The sequence below is a fragment of the Pezoporus occidentalis genome, unplaced genomic scaffold, assembly GCF_034315485.1.
Source record: "Pezoporus occidentalis ecotype Australia unplaced genomic scaffold, CSIRO_AGI_Poc_V1 ctg183, whole genome shotgun sequence".
Taxonomy (NCBI): domain Eukaryota; kingdom Metazoa; phylum Chordata; class Aves; order Psittaciformes; family Psittacidae; genus Pezoporus; species Pezoporus occidentalis.
The window spans coordinates 503191-520466 of record NW_026913673.1 but is presented as its reverse complement, the minus strand read 5'-3'; the positions used below and the strand labels follow the sequence as shown (position 1 = coordinate 520466).

The window sequence follows — 17276 nt, the reverse complement described above, 5'->3', positions numbered from 1 at the left end:
AGCACAGCCCCTGTGGCCAAGGGACTGTCAGGAGCAAGGACTCCTGCAAGTCATCCCTCATGAGCAAAACCTTCCACAAACACCAGAGGCCAACTTGTTACCAGTTAACCGGCTCCCAGCGCAGCAAAACTCTTGCCAGTGTTCTGAGGCAAAGCAAGGCCAGTACCTGTCCAGGTATGTGCTCTTCATAGCCCAGTCTAGAGGTGTAAGCATCTTCTGCCCGGACACAGTCCATGGCGTGTTCCGCTTGCGGAGCCGTCCAGCTGTACACTTGGAAAGGAGTGGCTATCCTCTCGAAAGGGTGTCTCTGAACCCTGCATTGGGAGTGAAACAATCAGGCAGTTTCCAAAGCAAGACTGCTTTCTATTCTAAGAATTTTCCCTCCGCTTCTGACAAGCACCAGAGCAGAGCAGGCCTCAGGAGCAGCACAGTGACATCCATGAACCAGTACGATAACCCACGACTGACTGGCACGGGCAGCATCTCTCAACAGCAGCTGGAAAAGCACACTTCACCCAACAGCCCCTTGTGTCATCTGCCTGCTCCCAGCGGGTGACAGTCTCATCTGTATTTACTCTGACCCAAGAAGCAACACAGTATAATCACTCTTAAATGGGCAGATAGTCACAGTGGTGGCTGGAGGCCACTGCTAATTTCCAGCCCTTGCCTAGTGTCACTTTCATCTTCCTAATGAGCACAGCAGCAGCGCTCCTGAAAGCCACACAATGTGCCTGTCAGTCTGCACCCTGCCGAGCCCAGGCACTTCATTAAGTGGACTCTAAAGAATGACAGGCTTTTGCACAGGACCTGCTGTCCTGGAGCAGGATAAATGGTCCCTGCAGCAAGGACACGAGAGTAAAACAATAGCCCGCTGTTCTATTATTGTTGTTATTGCAGGAGCTAGAGGAAATTAGAGAAAATGAACATGCACAGACATGTTTCAAATAATTATTCTCTCCACCGTAAGCCTACGCAAAGCCCTTCTGTTGCTTTCCCTGGGATTTCATGCTTCAGCCTCTTTTCTGGATTCAGGGAGAAGCACCTACCGATGGAGATACAGGTACATCGGGTGCTGCTGACATTAGGTGTTTTGTGGTACCTCTGCAGACGTGCACATCCCAGCCACCCCCCTGCCATGTGAGCTCAGAGAAAGCAGGCACTGCAATCCTTGCTGTACCAGTGACATCAAGTACCACAGAGCTGAGCCTCCCCAAGCAACCTCACAACAGAGCACTCAAGGCAGCTAGAGGGGAAGAAGCACGGCTACCGTTTCTTCTGCAGAGCAGAGAAGTTTTTTTTGAAGGTAGGGCTGATCTGGTTAAGTAGTTCCACCAAGGAATGACTGAGAAAACTGGGGTTTGCAGGTTTGGGATTGAAGTTGTATGCAGTAGACCTGCAAGAGAGAACAGAAACAAAACCACAAGCCAATGTCATACCCGAGACTTCCCATACCCTAGGAATGTGGTACATGGCAGCCTTCCACACACGCACTGTATGAACCACGAGGTTCAAGAAGGGCTTATATTTTATAGCTGGGAAGGATTTCACATAGCTCCCAAACACACCAGAAGGGCTTTTGCTTCACAGAGACCCCAACAGTAACACACACCCACACTGAACAGTGGGTGCCCTCTCAAGATGCCTTGTCTCACAGCTCCAGGCCTGCCAGGTCCCCCCCTCCAGGTCACGTCCTGCCAAACTCTAAAAGGCCACTTGTTTCATGTTCACTGGGCCACTTGGTCTTGGGATCTGCACTCACGTGTGGGCCCTTGGACTCACTACTTTTAACACTTATTTTTACAGATCTGGGGGGAGCAATGGACTCCAAATTACTTCTTCCATGAGCCAGTTTAACATGAAGCACTTCCACTTCGTAATGAGACAAAAGGTACAAGCGTGCTTGATTTTTATCTTCTATATTTTAAGCTTGCCTTCTCTTCAGGCAGCTTTCTTCTGTACATTATAACCTTGTATTTCAAAACACAGGGTTACGGTTACCCAGGTGATTATCTGGATTGCAGGGTCAAAGCCACCCAAAGATGCTCCTGAGCTGGTGGTTGCTCAGGTACAGCAGGGATTCTGCTCTGAAGCTCTCTCCTGTCCATCTTCAACTCCTAGGTCCCTGTTACAGGCTATCGGGCTGGACAGACCCTGCACCTCCCTCAGCAGAGCTGCTCGAGCAGCCCCTCGCAGTCACTGCACTGAAATAAAACAAAGCCAGCCAAATCTGTGCCCAGCTCAGGAAGCTCTGACAGGCTGTGCTCTTGCTTGAGGGCACAGTGAGATAGCTGCAATGGTCAGGAAGGAATTCCCTTGACTCAAAACGCTCTGGTTAGCTGATGACATTAAGGGGTGTTTAAACTTTCCCTAAAGCACTGGGCATTAATCCACTAGAGAAATGGTACCAGGCACAAGTGAACTGCCCGATCCAGTGCAGCAGCTCCCCCAAACCATGTGAGCAGCGAATTAAACCGGGCTATTTTCCACAAAAAAAGAGAATAAAGCAGCAATTGCTTGTTTGTTTGTGGGCTCTTTTCCCACAAGGAGGAACCTGTTACTCACTGATTCAAGTAAAATCCCCGGGTGGACGCAGTGATGCTGACGTGCCGATCCTCCACCGTGATGACGTACAAGTACATGAGGTCCCCATGCATTTTCCGGTTACCGGGTGGTGGGTTCCAGCCACTCATTGTCAATACCTTTAGGCACTGTAAAGGCTACAGAAGAACACAACAGAAGCAACTCCTGTCAGCAGAAGTAATTCCCTTGAGTTAGAGCCACTCCATGTACGTGGCAGATTCCTTTCACCTGCTGCTCTCACACGGCTCCAGAACAAGAGCTCACAAACCCCCGGTCTTGGGAGCACAACCTTCCTCAAGCCATGTGCAGTCACTAATTGGCCTCAGTTTGACGCCTTGCACACTGTAAGACCAGTAAAAACAGCCACCCTGGGCCTTTGGGCTGCACAGGGCATGGATTTCTTGCTGTACTGGTTTTCAAATGGCAGCTTCTAAACCAGAATCCCAATGGGAGGGTATGGGAAAGCTGAGGGTCATTTGTAGCGTTCTGCACATCCAGTCTCCAGGTCTCTGCAGAGAAATGCTGCTCTCCCTTCCCTGCCACCCCTCCCATAAGACCGGCGCTTTACATTCTGCAGGTGTCCAGACTCCGTGTCCAGTGCCTTGCACACAAAGTCTTGGACTTTATTCTTTTGGCTAAGCAGTGCTATCCCAGCACTCATTAAGCATCAAGCAGAGCAAATCCCAAAGTCCACTTCAGTGCAGCTTCCCTGAACACGAGTTTGCTGCAAGGAACGTGTGGATAGCTGTTTGAATGACACAAGAGAACTCTACCTTCCAGTCTCTGTTCTGGGGCTGAAGGGCACACAAGGGTCTCTCTTTGCTACCTGGCAGGATATGCTCAGGAGGGGTGCAGTCAATTTGTTCCATTTCAGTACCTTTCTTCTTTCGTTTTCCACTGTCTAGAATGGACAAAGAAAGAAAGTGCTGAAAAGCACAGCATTGCCTTGGCCAGCAATTATTCATGGAGGAATGCAGAAGTGCTCCAACTGCTTCTCTGCACTCCGGAATGATGTGGGGCAGCCCACTGTGTTAACTAAGCAAAAGGAGTCGGGGCAATGCAAGCACTGACCACACCAGAGAAGCCTTTTTGCCCATACCTCCCAGGTCTCCTTCAGTGAAGACGCTCAGGAAGGACAGTGAATTACAGTCCACACCATTAAAGGCATCTGATGGGTCAAGACTCTTCAGAAGGTCCCGGATGTGACGCACGTGTATCCTGGCTTCTCGCACTGTGTATGGCTCTGATGAGGAAACAAACTGGAATGACACAGTCGCTCACTGCTTTGGCACAAGGTCTCCCAGAGGAGCCACGGGAAAGGTCTCCCAGGTGGCCAAACCCACTCCCGATGTAAAGCCTCCCTCACTCCCCCCTGCGAGCTGAAGGAACTTGCCTTCCACCACTTTGAGCAGCGAGCCCTCCTGCAGCCCCTCAATCGTCTTCAGCTCAGCGAAGTTATCGAGGACGTTGCCATCCAGCTGCAGAGAGAAGCACGTCCGATGGCAGGTGTCCTCGCGGTCCATCAGAACTTGGTGGATCTCCTGCACCATCTCTTGAGGAGACACCTCACGGAGGGAAGAACACAGTCACTCTCAATCCTCACCCGTGTTCCTGCCAAACTTTATCCCTCTGCTGCAGAATCAACCACCTCTTGCACACCTCCAGGCCTGCAAGGGCAGACCCTGGCTCTTCCTCCTGGGAAGATCACATCTGTCTCTGCAGGGAGGGAGGGTACTGCTACCTCTGGCAGGGCTGGTCACCCCAGCTCCATCCCACAGGCTCAGCGCCCAGAGGTGTAACAGCCTGGTGCTGTACCAAGCACACAGCATGGGACAGAGGTGGTTGAGAGGGCAGTGCAAGAACAGAAAGTGGTGGGGGAAAACAGGGGCTCTTCCCATATCCATCACACTGTGCATTTGTGGTGAGGTTTGAATGATGCACATGGAGAACAGATCATTTCCTGCTCTCAACCCAGTGTGGTACCTGCGGTGCAAGATACCTCCCTGGCTCATGCATGGGGGCTGCCGCCCTCCCTCCTGCTCTGCTCCAGCACCTCTGGCACTGCTCACAAGCTTGGACCAGGGTAGTTTACATAAGCTGCTGTAAACAACGTGGCCTGCTATTATTAGCCTATTAAAACTAACAGCCAAGGGGATTTAAAAGAGACAAAAGCTGAGCTGAGATACAGCAGTTTCACTGCACTCACTGCTGCTCTGGGTGAGATAACACTTCCTCCTGGATTTAGACTCCAGATGCCTCTCCTCAAAATTAGATACTTCATCCAAATTTTTTTGGTGAAGTATCAAGCTAAATCAGAGTATCAGTGAGGCACATCACCCAGCTGGTGAAGGAGGTACCTGCAGGGAAAAGGGCTCTATGGTGGGTGCACAGATCTTGACGGTAAATCCTGTGTCCTGTATGACAATGACCTCCTGGTCGTTCCCATCTTCTCCTGCGTCAGCCTCCTCGTGGCCATTCTGCCTGGCATCCTTCTCACCCTTGAGGCTCTCGTGCGGGCCACTGCCATTCATCAGTGCCATGCCAGACGGGTGCTCTGCGTGAGAAGAGAGGGATTTAGACAGGGTCAGAGCAGACGGATGGTCCTCTGCGAGGATGGAGAGGCTGGTTTGGACACCACCGCTGTCCCCTGGCCAACTCAAGCAAACCAGGGGTTAAAAGGCATCAAGCGTTTTATTCGGCACTTGGTGTTTACTAGACAGAGGCGTGCCAGGCCCTTCCCCTCACAGCACAATCAACATGCTCTCGCTCGCCCGCGGGGTTCGCATCTTCCACCATGCGGAGAGGGGAGGGAAGGAAAGCAGGAAGGCTGGGTCAGGGTACGACACATTCAGCTGTCTTAAGAAGCCTCTTAATTAAAAGAAATGGGTGTGTGGTGCTTTGCGGCCCGGAGGCAGCTGTAACCTCTGCACCAACATGTTACCCAGCTCCTAACATCCCTCCTGGTACGCTACTGCTCGGCCAGAAGGGAAGGGAGGGACCGGCGGTTGCATTGCTGAGCGGCGCGTCACGTGGAGCCAGGTTACTCCCCAGGCACACAAACAGCTCCCACGGCCCTGCCCGCATCGGGCCACCCTCTGCATTTCCAGAATACTTCCCAGAGATCCCGTGGTGCCAGGGCGAGGCTCTGCACAGGAGATCTCATTCCAGAGAAAGGTGACGCCACGTTGGACGCTCCTGCAGGCGCATCACAGGGACGGCAGCTCCGCTGCACCCGCCCCAAGTGGTTTGTTTTCTCTTCCAGTAAGGAGCAGGGTGTCAGAGGGCTGATAAGATCTAGGAAGCTGCCACCTCCTAGAGCAGCCTCCACCCACCAAAGCAGGCTGGGACCATGCTGCAGAGGATGGAGGCGCTGCCAGGGTAAGCTGGAACCATGGAAAGAGCTGATGATGAGAGCATTTGAGAGGGAAAAGATCCCTTTGTCCCCAGCCTGGGAGCAGCGCATCACTGACCCATGCACCCGAGCAGCAAAGGCTGGAGGGGAGTGGGCAGCACACCCCATAGGGGGTCTGCAGCACGGCTGTCCCATCCCAGCCACGCACACCCGGGCTCTGGACCCCAAGGTCACACGTGGGGGGTTCCACCCTGGTGCTCCTGGCACCCACTCACAAGCAGCGCAGATGGAGTGGGCTGGGGCTGTCGCCGGCAATGGGAACAGACTCTCCTCTTTCAGCTGCACCAGGTCAGGGCAGCTCAAAGCTGGGTGATGGCCCCGAGGCTGTTGAGCTGAAGCCCTCCAGCCAGCTCCATCTGGCAGGTCTCCTTCCTCCTCCTCACCACCAGCTGCGCTCCAGGGGAGATGGCAGCTCAGCCTCCGTCATTTATGGAGCACAGACTGGCGCTGCAGCTGCAAGACCTAAAGCTATCACCACCAGTTCTCACCCATCAGCCCCAACTGCTCTGGCAGCCCAGGAAAGTCATCCAGCCTCCACCACGTGCAGGACCAGGGATGGAAACACTGCATCCCCTCACACCTCTGGAGCGCAACACGAGGCTGCAGCAACAAGCCTTGCTCAAGTGTCCCCAGAGGGGCATTCTCCTGCTCCACACTATGACTGCCAACAGCAAACCCACTTCAGTCTGTCAAGGCTGAATTAGGACACAGTGAAAGCGCAAGAAGGAAGGAAAGCATTCCCATTCCAAAGGCAGCAGGTGGCAGAGCCACCTCCAGCAGCCTCTGCTGCCTTCAGCATCTCGGCAGCTGCTGCTCCTGTTCCCCGTCACTTCCCACATGTCCCCAACGTGAGCTGTTCATTTCTTTGACAGATGAAGCCACGGGCAAGCCAGACGAGAGGCCTGGCTCCAGCAAGCTGCGGTCATGCTAGAAAGGAGGAAGAAAAGCTCCACACTAAAGTGCCCCAAGAGCCGTGGTTTCAGAACAACCACACCATGCCCAGAGGGAACACAGGGCCACACGCCGGCCTGCCCGAGCACCGGGAGCAGGAGGGACAGCAGGAAAGCTCTTGCAGGAACACTGCAGCCCGGGCTACCAGCACAGGCTGCCCGGCCAGGCCACCGAGCCAGGCTCGGCCCTGCCCCTGCCCACCCAAGCAGGGCAGGATCACAAACTTGTGCTCCTGCTGTAGCAGCCAGAAAGGGGAGGCAGAATGTGGCTCCAAGGCAGGCTGCAGCACTGCTTTGCAGTCTGCTCTGCACCGCGCGTCAGGCACGCTCCTGACCCTGGTCATCGTGCTATACACGACCAAGGATGCTTTCCAACCCTCTGACTTATCAGCCCGAGCAACAAGGGTGCTGAAGCTACTCCCGTGCCACAGTGGTTGGCAGAATATTCCCAACAGGGACACTGACACCTTTGAGTAAATGTCATTTTGTTTTACATCTTTCTTCTAAGCAAGACCCATAGTGAAAAGTTACCACGAGGACCACGCTTCTGCCTGTCACTGCTGGGTGGTACCAGAACCCCAAACTACTGTTTCGGACATAAGGCTGTTGCTTGTCTGCAGAAACACAACACAGTCACACTTCCCATCCCTCTTTTCTTACTTGGGTGAAGGCTGGGCCAGTCCAGCTCTGCACTCTATGACAGAAGAGACATGTAGAGGCAACACCTTCATGTCTCCATATGCCAGCAGATGCAGTGCCAGCCAGCACTGTCTTTAGACACAGAAGTTCAGCCCGGATGAGACAGCCTGGCCGTCCTGCACGTTCACCCTCTGATGCAAGGCCAGCGGAGGCTTTCGGCAGGGCTCTTACGGATGGGTCTGTCTGGATGAGGTTTGTTTCAAGCCCAGCTGACAGGCGAGGTGCTGGAGTTCCTGCTGCCTCCTGACTCACCCCATGTGCTCTCCCGGCAGGAAGCAGCAGAGAGAGGCAAGGCATCAGTGCTCCATTCCAGCATGCTTGAGTGGCTTGGAGAGCAACAGGGACACCTGCAAGGCACCTGCCCACACCTCTCTGCTGTCACTGTGGTTCAAGCCCTACCCGGGCAGTAGCTACGTTCTACGTTAGCAGAACAAAGCGACAGGCCATGGAAGTCAGCCCAGTTCCTGGGAGCTCAGACAAGCAGGGAGATCGCCCCTGCAACGTCCCAGAACCAAGATGCAGCTTTGCGACCTCCAAAGGCTGTGACCTCCAGCCTCCCCCCTCATCCCAAGGGATGCAGGCGCATCCCAGCAAGGACCCTCCTTGGCTCGCACCCGCAAGCGCAGCTGAGGCTGCTGACCTCCGGCTTGTGCTGCCCGGCTGCCGCGCTGTGACACGCTGCTCACTGCTGCTCGGAGCACAGCGTGAGCAAACCTCAAGCACACACAGGATGAAAGCGTCAGGAGAACGGGCAAAGCCAAATGCTGGAGAGGGGAGGAGACAGCACAGACACCACCTCACCGGGAGGCACCGGCCCACACCACAGCTCGCAGCTGGTAGAGAGGATGAGCACAAGGATTAACCCTCACCCTTGCACCTGGATAGGGTGACACGCCAAGGTGAAGGCCCTGCTCTAATCATGCTTCCCATTTACAGTGATCCTGCACCTCAGGAACCCGACCGGTCAGGATCCCGATGCGGAAGGGTGCACACCTGAACCTGGGCACTGCTGGCTGCATACAGCATAGATCACAGGAAGCATTCATTAATAACTGATTAATGTTCAAACAGGTCTACACCAGGTCAGGCACTAATCCTTAGATTATCAGGTCAAAAGGACACAACACCATGGTACTGAGTTAGCCTGGTCTGGAGAGACTGCTCTGGAGATCAGTGCACCTCTGTGGTGCACATCTGGATGGGATATGTCACCGCCTTCCTCCTTTTCATTCTGCTGTGAAATTAAAGCATCACCTCATCTCCCCTCTCCTCCTCCTGCCCCATCCCACAGGCACACATAGCCACCCAACCCTGTTAGAGGCACACAGTGCTTTGGCTACACAGCACCATGCCACGGAGCACCTAGGAATGGGAGCTTCTTTTTCTTCCTCTTCTTCTTCTGCTGCAGCTGCTTGAGGGGCAGTGCCTGCGGGTCAGGGTCAGAGCCTGACCTGTCGCTGGGGCAGGCAGCAGGGTCCATCACTACAAAACCAGTACTTGCGTCCCGAGCCTTGGATGAGGGTTGTGCTGCCCGGCCCCCCCGGCGCGGTGTCCTTTGTGCCGGTGGGGTGCTCCCCATGCTCGCAGGCAGAGCAGCACCTCTGTGTCCCAGCACGCTGCCCAAGCCCCCTGAAGCTGTGTCCGAGCTCAAGGCTGCTCGTCCCTCACCGTGGCCCTGGCCGGCGGGACGTGCTCCAGGGGCCGCATCCCCCCCATCAGCTGCTGCCACGTGCTTCTCCTGGCGGCAGGATCTAGGGGCTAAGCTGCTGTCCTCAAGTTTCACGCAGCTCTGGCAGGCCTCAAGCAACTGAGCATGATCCAGCAGCCCCGGCGGCCCTTCCCCAAGGTCGGCTGGAAGGACAGCCACCGCACGGGATGCCTCTGCCTGCTGGAGCAGGCCGGCCACGGCTCTCCGAGAGCTCTTATCACACACCATCACTGCTCCTTCTTCACCCTTGGCTTCGGGCAGGTCTTGGATATACTGGGTGCACTTCGGGAGGCTTCCAGTCACCACCTCGCTGGGGATGATGTCTGGATAGAGCCCAGCACACGGGGCAGCTTCTGGCACGTCCGGGCCGGCGGCACAGCCCATGGGAGGCTTTGGTAAGAGCGGAGCCCTCTCATCGGCAGAGCTGGAGCTGTGTGTCTGGAAGATGAGGTCGGTGACTTGCCTGCAGCAGTTTGCAAAGAGGCCGTTCCCCATGGTCACGAGCAGCCCGGCTCACGCAGCACCGGGCGAGCAGAGCTCGGGTTGTTCACACACGCACGCTGAAGTCCCCGCGAGGCAAAGCTCCCACGCGGCAGCCGGGACCGTCTCCCAAGGAAGCTCCTTCCCGGCCCCAGCGTGGCAGGACACGGACGGGGCTGCAGCTGTGCCCTGCACACCCCAGCTCACGTCCCGCCAGGACCGGGCGCTGGGCTCGCTGCAGCCCCCATCCGCCGCTCACGCTGCCATGAGCTCCCCGAGCAGCTGGAGCTGCCCTGTCCCCGCCGCGCCAGCACAAAACCAGACGTGTCCCTCCCAGGTTCCTCGGGCACGCTCGCAGGGGGATGCCGCCCGGAGGGGGATATAAATAGCCGGATCTCGAGGGCTGCACCAGTGCAGCATGGGACCAGTGCTGGAGCGCTTCAGCGCTGCCAAACCTGCAAGCAAGTGCGATTCATTGAATTACAAGGCGAGGGCAGTTACTATGGCACGCCTGGGCCCAGGCACAGCCATCCATACTAAGCAGCCAAGCACAAAACAGGCAGGCACTGAACCAGGGACCGGTTTCCAGCCGAGCTCTCTGTCCTCCCAGCCTGCTCTGCCGTATCAGGCACCAACAAACCACAAAAGCACACGCAAACCCCCAGCACCGCTCCTCTCCCGCACTGCTTTAAGGAATCCTGGCAACCGAAGCAGGGATTATGGAGCTGGAGGTTTCTGCAGCACCCATGGAGGCTGCAGCGCAGGCCGCAGCATGCCCGCAGCGAGGCTGTGCCGCAGCCCGCTCCTCGGGCCCCCCGTGCACCAGCACATCCCATCCACACACTGCCCCAGCTCAGCCACCTGGGTCCCTTCAGCGGTCCCGGGTTCCTGGGACACAAGCGAGGAGCCGGATGCTCCAAGCACAGGATGGGATGTGAGTGCTGCCGCCTGGACCTGCCTGGGAGAGCCCTGTGCCTGCTCGCAGCACAAGCTTTGGCTTCCTTGGCAAGTCTTGGAGCGGTCAACACAGCTTCGTGGATGGGAAGGGCCGGGCTCTGCACTGAGCAGAGGGCAAACACAGCGCATCCCCAGCACAGATATACCCAAACCAGAACAAAGCCAAGACCACACAGCTCACACGAGCACTTGCTCCGGGCCAGCACCACGCACACGATCCCACCTCCAAAGGCAGCCCTGGGAAGGCTGAGAGCAGCCCCGGATTCTCCATGCCAGCAAGCCGCCTGCACGGAGAAAAGCAAGAGCAGGCTGAAAACCAGCCCGAAAGCAAACCCTGGCTGGCTTCTGCTGTCCTTTTAGAGAGCAATCAGAGAAGTCTCTCCCACCCCAACTCATTAGAGCTCCTGCCCCAGTAACCAAGGAGCCCAAGGCACCCCCCATGTGAGCGAGGGCCTTGGAGCCCTGAGACAAGACCTCCATTGGCCTCAGGAGCCAGCACCAACTTTCAGACCACATCAGCATCAGTAACTTGTGGCTTGCTGATGATGTTCGAAGGAGTTCAGATATCCTGATGAGGAGGACTCAAGCCAAAGCAAGTTCAGAGCAGACACAAAGGCCGGTGTCAGAACAGCAAATGCAAATTATGCTTTAGCTGAATAATAAAACACAAAAATAGTCTAACGAATGTAAGTAAATTGGTGGAATGAATAGGGATCAGCTCCAGAGAGGGCCCTGCTGGAAACGTTTCTGCAGGACAAGCTGGCAGGAGATGCTGTCCCCTCCACCTCCCCAGCGGAAACCACAGCTTCCCAGAGACCTCCAGCACCTGAGGTGCAACAAGCACTTCTTTTAATAAGGGCCCACGGTGAAGTTGGAGCTGCTCTACAGCCGTCATTAACTCAAATTGGCTGTAACCCACCTGTGGGTACACGAATAAGCACTGCATTTACGCTACAGCAGCTTTACCACACCGAGGACTGACTCGCACAGTGGGGCTGCAGCAGGCGGTGCTCTCCGGGGATGATAAGTGGGGAAGTTACTCATTCCCAGCTCTTGTGCATCCACAGTAAAATTTGGCTGGATAAACCTAAACAACTCGAGCCACATTCCAGCCTACTTAGAAGTTCGTGGCTTTTCTGTGCTCTATGGATAGCGGGACATTTGCATTGCAGCCATGCCCAACAGGGTCCCACAGCTGCTGCTCAGGCATTGCAAGCACTGAAATGCCTCATGCTTTGCATCTGGCACCCCAGGATACCCACACCGTCCCCGCCACATCTGGGAACTACATTTAAACCCATCTGTAAACCTTTGGAAACTTACTCCTGGATCTACATGGCTGGCTGACCCTGCTACAGCAAAGTGCAATTCAAACACCACCGAAATGGGGAGCAAAGACTAGGGCATAAGGCAAAGTGCAAAGATCAGCACCAACAAAACCAGCAACTGTTAGGAAAAGCACGTTTCTCGGATTTCAGGAGAGCCCATTTCAGAAGGTATCAGGAATTAGTCAATAATTCTCCAAGTATGTGTGTTTGATTCTGGCACATACCTTGGTTTCAAAAAGCCGCTGAGACAGAGCAAGCCCAGGACCATGAACTATCTGTTAGACCCTGCATGCAGCAGAACATCAGGCGTGCAGACAGAAGCACCACAGCTCCGCACTGTCACAGGGAGTCTCCAGCTTCACCCCATGCTATCACTGACACGTGTCACCACAACCACAGCGGCTCTAGAGAAAACTCCATGCAGCACAAGCCTGCAAAGACCAACTTCACTGCTACTGAGAGCCCTACAAAGGCATCAACACGGCTGAGAGCCCCAGAGGTGATGGCAGGGGGCTGTGGGCAGGCTCTGCAGGGAGATCCGATGGCTGTGATGTCCTCAGCAGCTCCCACTGCCTTCCTGCATCCTGCGGCACAGATGTGCCGATCAGCCCACAGCCTCCCACCCGTCAGCCCTGCGCCAGCCGCAGGGAAACAGGCTGGGCAGCTGCTCCCATGGCTCTGCGGGCTGGGAACCTCACCCATCCCACAGAGACCCCTCTGGCAGGGCCCACTCACAGGGCAGCCTGCATGGCACCACTTGCTAACAGGCAACATCCCGTTACCACCTCCAGTTTCCCCTAAAGCACAGCAGTGGGAGGTCAGCTAGCAGAGAGCCAGTGAAGGAGGGCTGGATTCAAGCTAATCCGACCTGCAGGAGCTCCAGGCAAGGAGGGCAAGAGTCACCATCCTGCAGCTTCACATCATTGGACAGTAACTAAAGAGAGAAGGAACCCAGATCCCTGCTCATCCCAGGCTCACTGATGTTGAAGAGGTGGAACACAACAGAAAGCTCAACTGGCAAACAAGTATGTGCAAACTCCAGCACATCAGCCACACTCTTGTGGGAGGTGAGAACCAAGCACTAACCCTTAGACAGCCTTGCTACTACTGGCAAGAAACAACCTGCTTCCAAAAAGGCACAGCCACTGCCATCATGGGAAGAGCTACACTCTGGTTTTCACCCTTTGCATCCCGTCCAAGCACAAGTGACTTTGGGAGGTAACATCATGCACTGGTGCTACTCCTCAGTCACAAATGAAAACCCCATGAACCTCAGGCCTCTCAGGCTTCTAGAAATAACCACTTTCTAGTACAGCCCATAGAGCACGATGCAGGAAAGCAAAGCGCGCGCTGGTGAGCTGCCAAGCTCAGTCACCTACAGACGACGAAGACAAACACGGGGCTCTGCGACACAGTGCTGGGTTCGGTGTGCACGAGGCAGTTCTGGGGGTGGATTACTGAGGTGCTCCTGACCTACTTACACTTCCAGCTGGGAAACCCAGGAGCAAGGCAGAGCAGCCGCGTCCAGCGGGAGCTCAGCTCCCATCCCACCGGCAGAACCGCCCTGGACACCGTCCCTGGGGTTCCCATCCCCCTCATGCACAGATGCTGTGTTATCACGCTCCCTTCCTCTCCTTAACCTTGGAGCAGCGATCAGATTTCTCTTGCACAACATTGCTCCAATTCTCCCCCCGAAGCCTGTTCCAGCTGCATATAAAAAACCCCGAGTGCCAGCAATTCAGCCCTTTCCAAAACACCAGCAAGCCTCCAAGGTCGCACCACAGACAGTGATAGCAGATCCCAAGATAAGGGATCAGCCTCCTGACCTTGGTACTAACACACAGCTACACTTGCCACCACAGCAGTTTTCCATAACCACCTGCATTCCCTGCTTTTCTAACACAAGACTTGCCTTAAGACATGGCTGCCTGGGAAGAGCAGGGATAGAGGCACCTAGTTATAAAAAGCAACTCTTTGGCCAAGGGAGGGTTGAAAAGCATTCTGTGGTAGCTCAAAGCCCAGCTCAACTTGCACGAGACAAACTTGTCTAAGGCAGTGACAACTGCAGGAACACAAGTAACCCAAGAAACACCGCACACAGTGGCCATCTCTTGCTCTCCTGCTAGCTAATAGAAAAGTAACTACACCCATAGCTGCCCCTGTCAGAAACCCTTTCAGGAAGTTCCTGTGCTTGTACTTCTAAATGAGGACAGCGTGGCCTCAACAGTTTTGACTGTCTTGGAGACAGGGAGCAGCAGGCATCAGCCCTCCCGCCTTTGGAGGTGAAGAAAACACCTCTATAAGTGGGCAAGCCCTGATGTCGGGCAGAGCAGCGAGGTGCATTTCCACGCTGACCACTGCCCTCAGACCAAGCAGGATGCCCACCAAGTGCACTGGAGCGGAGGCTGGTTTTCCCTGGCAGAAATCGAGGCCAGTACCCAGAGCCTGGACAACACAGCCAGGCTGCCCCCAGCCCCACTGCAGCACCTCCACCTGGGAGCCATGGGCCATGGCCCCGGGCTCCCAGACAAGACAAGAGCCTTGCTCCCGTCCTCCCCAGCCCCACGCGGTGCCCGAGCAATCCGCAGCGCTGATCCGGGGAGGATTTTTCCACCTCCAGCCGCCCCCTGCGAGCCAGCGTTTCACCACGTAACTCTTTAACCCAGCCGCTGGCACTGCCCCGCTTTAAGTCCCTCTGTGCAGGGGAGGGGGAGGCTTCAGCGCTCCCTACTCTTGAACCGCATCCAACCCGCTCCAGCACCGAGCCACCAATGAACTTTGCTTTAGGTGACAAACTTCAAACGCTCACCTCGCCCCCAGAGCAGGGGAGGGAGGAAGTGGCAGGTCACTCACTGAGCGCATACGGTGCCGCAGGACGAAGGCCAGCGCGAATCACGCTGCTGCGACCCCTTCCTCTTGCACGATAAAGACCACGGAAAAGGAGGGGACCAAACCGAGTGCTCAGGACTGTAACCACCTGAAGACCCAAAGCACCAAACCCAGCAGAGCCCAGGGCAAGGGGTGGCCCCACAGCGTCTGTGCCCGGAGCCCTGCAGCAGGCGCTGTGGTTGGTCAGGACGCGGGGCTGTGCCCGAGCCGCTCAGGCTCGAATTTAACGCAGGAACCGCCAGCGAGTAACCGGTTACACCGTGCACTTCCCAGTGGAGGCCCCAGAACCCCCCAGTCCTTCCCGGGAACCCCCAGCCCTCCCCGCTGAGCGCTTCCCCCCGCGTCAGTGGCTGCCATACCCCGAACTGTCCGCATCACCCAGCCCGCTCCTGCCCTCCAACCGCCGCCAACCACCACGGCACGGGCAGCGCCCGCGCCCCGCAAACCCTGCGGCCCGCCCCGCGCCACCGGCGGCCGTTTTTGCGCGGGCAAGGCCCGGCCCGGCTCCGCCGCTCCCCAGGCCCGGGCGGGGAAGGCCGGGGCAGAGCGCGGGGCCCCGGAGCGGCCGCTCCCCCGCCCCCCGCGGCCGCGCGGTGGTGCGGCCCGGTGAAGGTGACCTTCACCGGAGCCCGGAGCTCCCCGCGCCGCCGGGACTGGCCCAGCCGGGACGGGACGGGGGGTGCCGCACGGCGCGGCCCGGCCCCCGCCGCCTCCCCCCGCTCCCTTCCCGGGCTCGGCCTCGCCGGGACACGGGCGAGCGGCGGCGATCGCGCGTCCCGGCCCCGCCGCGGCCTCGGGCTCCGGCACCCAGCGCTTCCCGGGGTGCGCGGCGGCCCCGGTGCTGGCTGCGCGGAAGCCTCCCCGAGCCGTGGAGCGGAAACCGGGCCCCGGAACGGCTTCCCCGCCAGGCACGGGGACCCCTGGCCCACGGAGCCCGCAGCGCGGCCCCGCGGCGGGGCAGGAGCCGGCCCGGGCCCAGGCCGCTCCAGCGGGGTGCCCCCCGGCCGGACGCGGCGCTGAAGTTGTCAAAAGTGCCCCGGGATCGCGCCGCGTCCCCGGACCCCACTTCCCGCACCCCGCGACCGGCCCGGCGGGCCCCGGGCGCCCCGGCGCCGGGCAGAGGAGCAGAGGGCCCACACTGCCGGCACCGGCAGCCCCCGAACGGGCACCCCAGCCCCGGCCCGCGCCCCCCTGCAGGCCCCGTCCCGGGGCTGCTGCAGCGTCCCCCTTACCGGGGCGCTGCTGCGTCTCCGCCGGCCTCCTGCCGCGGGGCCCCGGCTGCTGCTCGGCTCCCTGCGCGGCGGCCGGCACGGCGGCCGGCGGCATCTCGTCCGCTTTAATGACCATGGGCCGCGCCGAGCCCCGCGCCCGCCCGCCGCGAAGGACAGCGCCGCTCCGCACCCACGTGCTGCCGCGACCCCGCCGCCGCTACGGCCGCTACGGCGCGCCGCCCGGGACAACCCCCGCGCCCGGCCGGAACGCCTTAAAGGGGCAGCGCCGCTGCCCGGCCCGGCCTGCACCAGCCGCCTTCCGGGTCGCCGCACCGGGACCGGGCTGCGGGGACGCGCTGCCCGCTCGGCCCCGCTCCGTTCGGCTCGGCCCGGTGGGGGCCCGGCACAGGGAGGCCCCGCGGGGCCCCGTGAAGGTCACGGGGCTCCGCAGTCGCTCCTCCCGCCCGGCTGCGTGCGACCTTCCCGCAGGCCGCAAGGTCGCGGCTCGGGCGGGCAGCGCCGGGGGGCTCGGTGCAGGGAGCGGTGTCCGGCCCTGCCCCGGGGGTCGCTCCCGCTGCGCCGAGTGCGGGGCTGCCGCGGGGCTGCCGCGGGGCTGCGGTGTCCCCGGGGCAGCGGCGGGCACGCAACAGGAGCAGGGGCTCCTAGAGCCAAACTCCGTGCCCAGGGCGGGTGTCGGGGCCGGTCCCGCTGCCCTCACCGCTGGTGGACACGGACTCCGGCCACGCGGTTCATGGAACAGCTACGGGGGTTTGGGCTGGAAGGGACCTTAAAGCTCCTCCAGCTCCAACCCTGCCACAGGCAGGGACCCCTTCCACTGGAGCAGCTTGCTCCAAGCCCCTGTGTCCAACCTGGCCTTGAACACTGCCAGGGATGGGGCAGCCACAGCTTCTCTGGGCACCCTGTGCCAGCGCCTCAGCACCCTCACAGGGAAGAGCTCCTGCCTAAGAGCTCATCTCGGTCTCTCTTTTAAAGCCATCGCCCCTTACCCTGTCACTACAATCCCCAATGGATGGCCCCCACTTCCTGCAGCCCCTGTTAGGG

The 17276-nt window shown here is 58.3% G+C and overlaps 1 protein-coding gene across 2 annotated transcripts in view; it reads right to left on the bottom strand.

Annotated features, from left to right (window-relative positions):
* CLUH (clustered mitochondria homolog) overlaps positions 1-16442 on the bottom strand; it is a 33690-nt gene extending 17248 nt beyond the window's left edge. The window contains exons 1-8 of one of the 2 annotated variants that reach the window (XM_062615653.1): positions 16236-16442; positions 4938-5134; positions 3974-4145; positions 3680-3823; positions 3354-3481; positions 2563-2717; positions 1268-1393; positions 167-314 (exon numbers count right to left, since the gene is read on the bottom strand). In XM_062615653.1, the coding sequence (XP_062471637.1) occupies positions 167-314; positions 1268-1393; positions 2563-2717; positions 3354-3481; positions 3680-3823; positions 3974-4145; positions 4938-5134; positions 16236-16350 (1185 nt within the window). In that variant the 5' untranslated portion in view covers positions 16351-16442. Of the gene's footprint in view, positions 1-166; positions 315-1267; positions 1394-2562; positions 2718-3353; positions 3482-3679; positions 3824-3973; positions 4146-4937; positions 5135-9003; positions 9900-16235 lie in introns of those variants that run through there. The other variant, XM_062615652.1, reaches the window with a different exon arrangement.
* Positions 16443-17276: the final 834 nt, after the last annotated feature.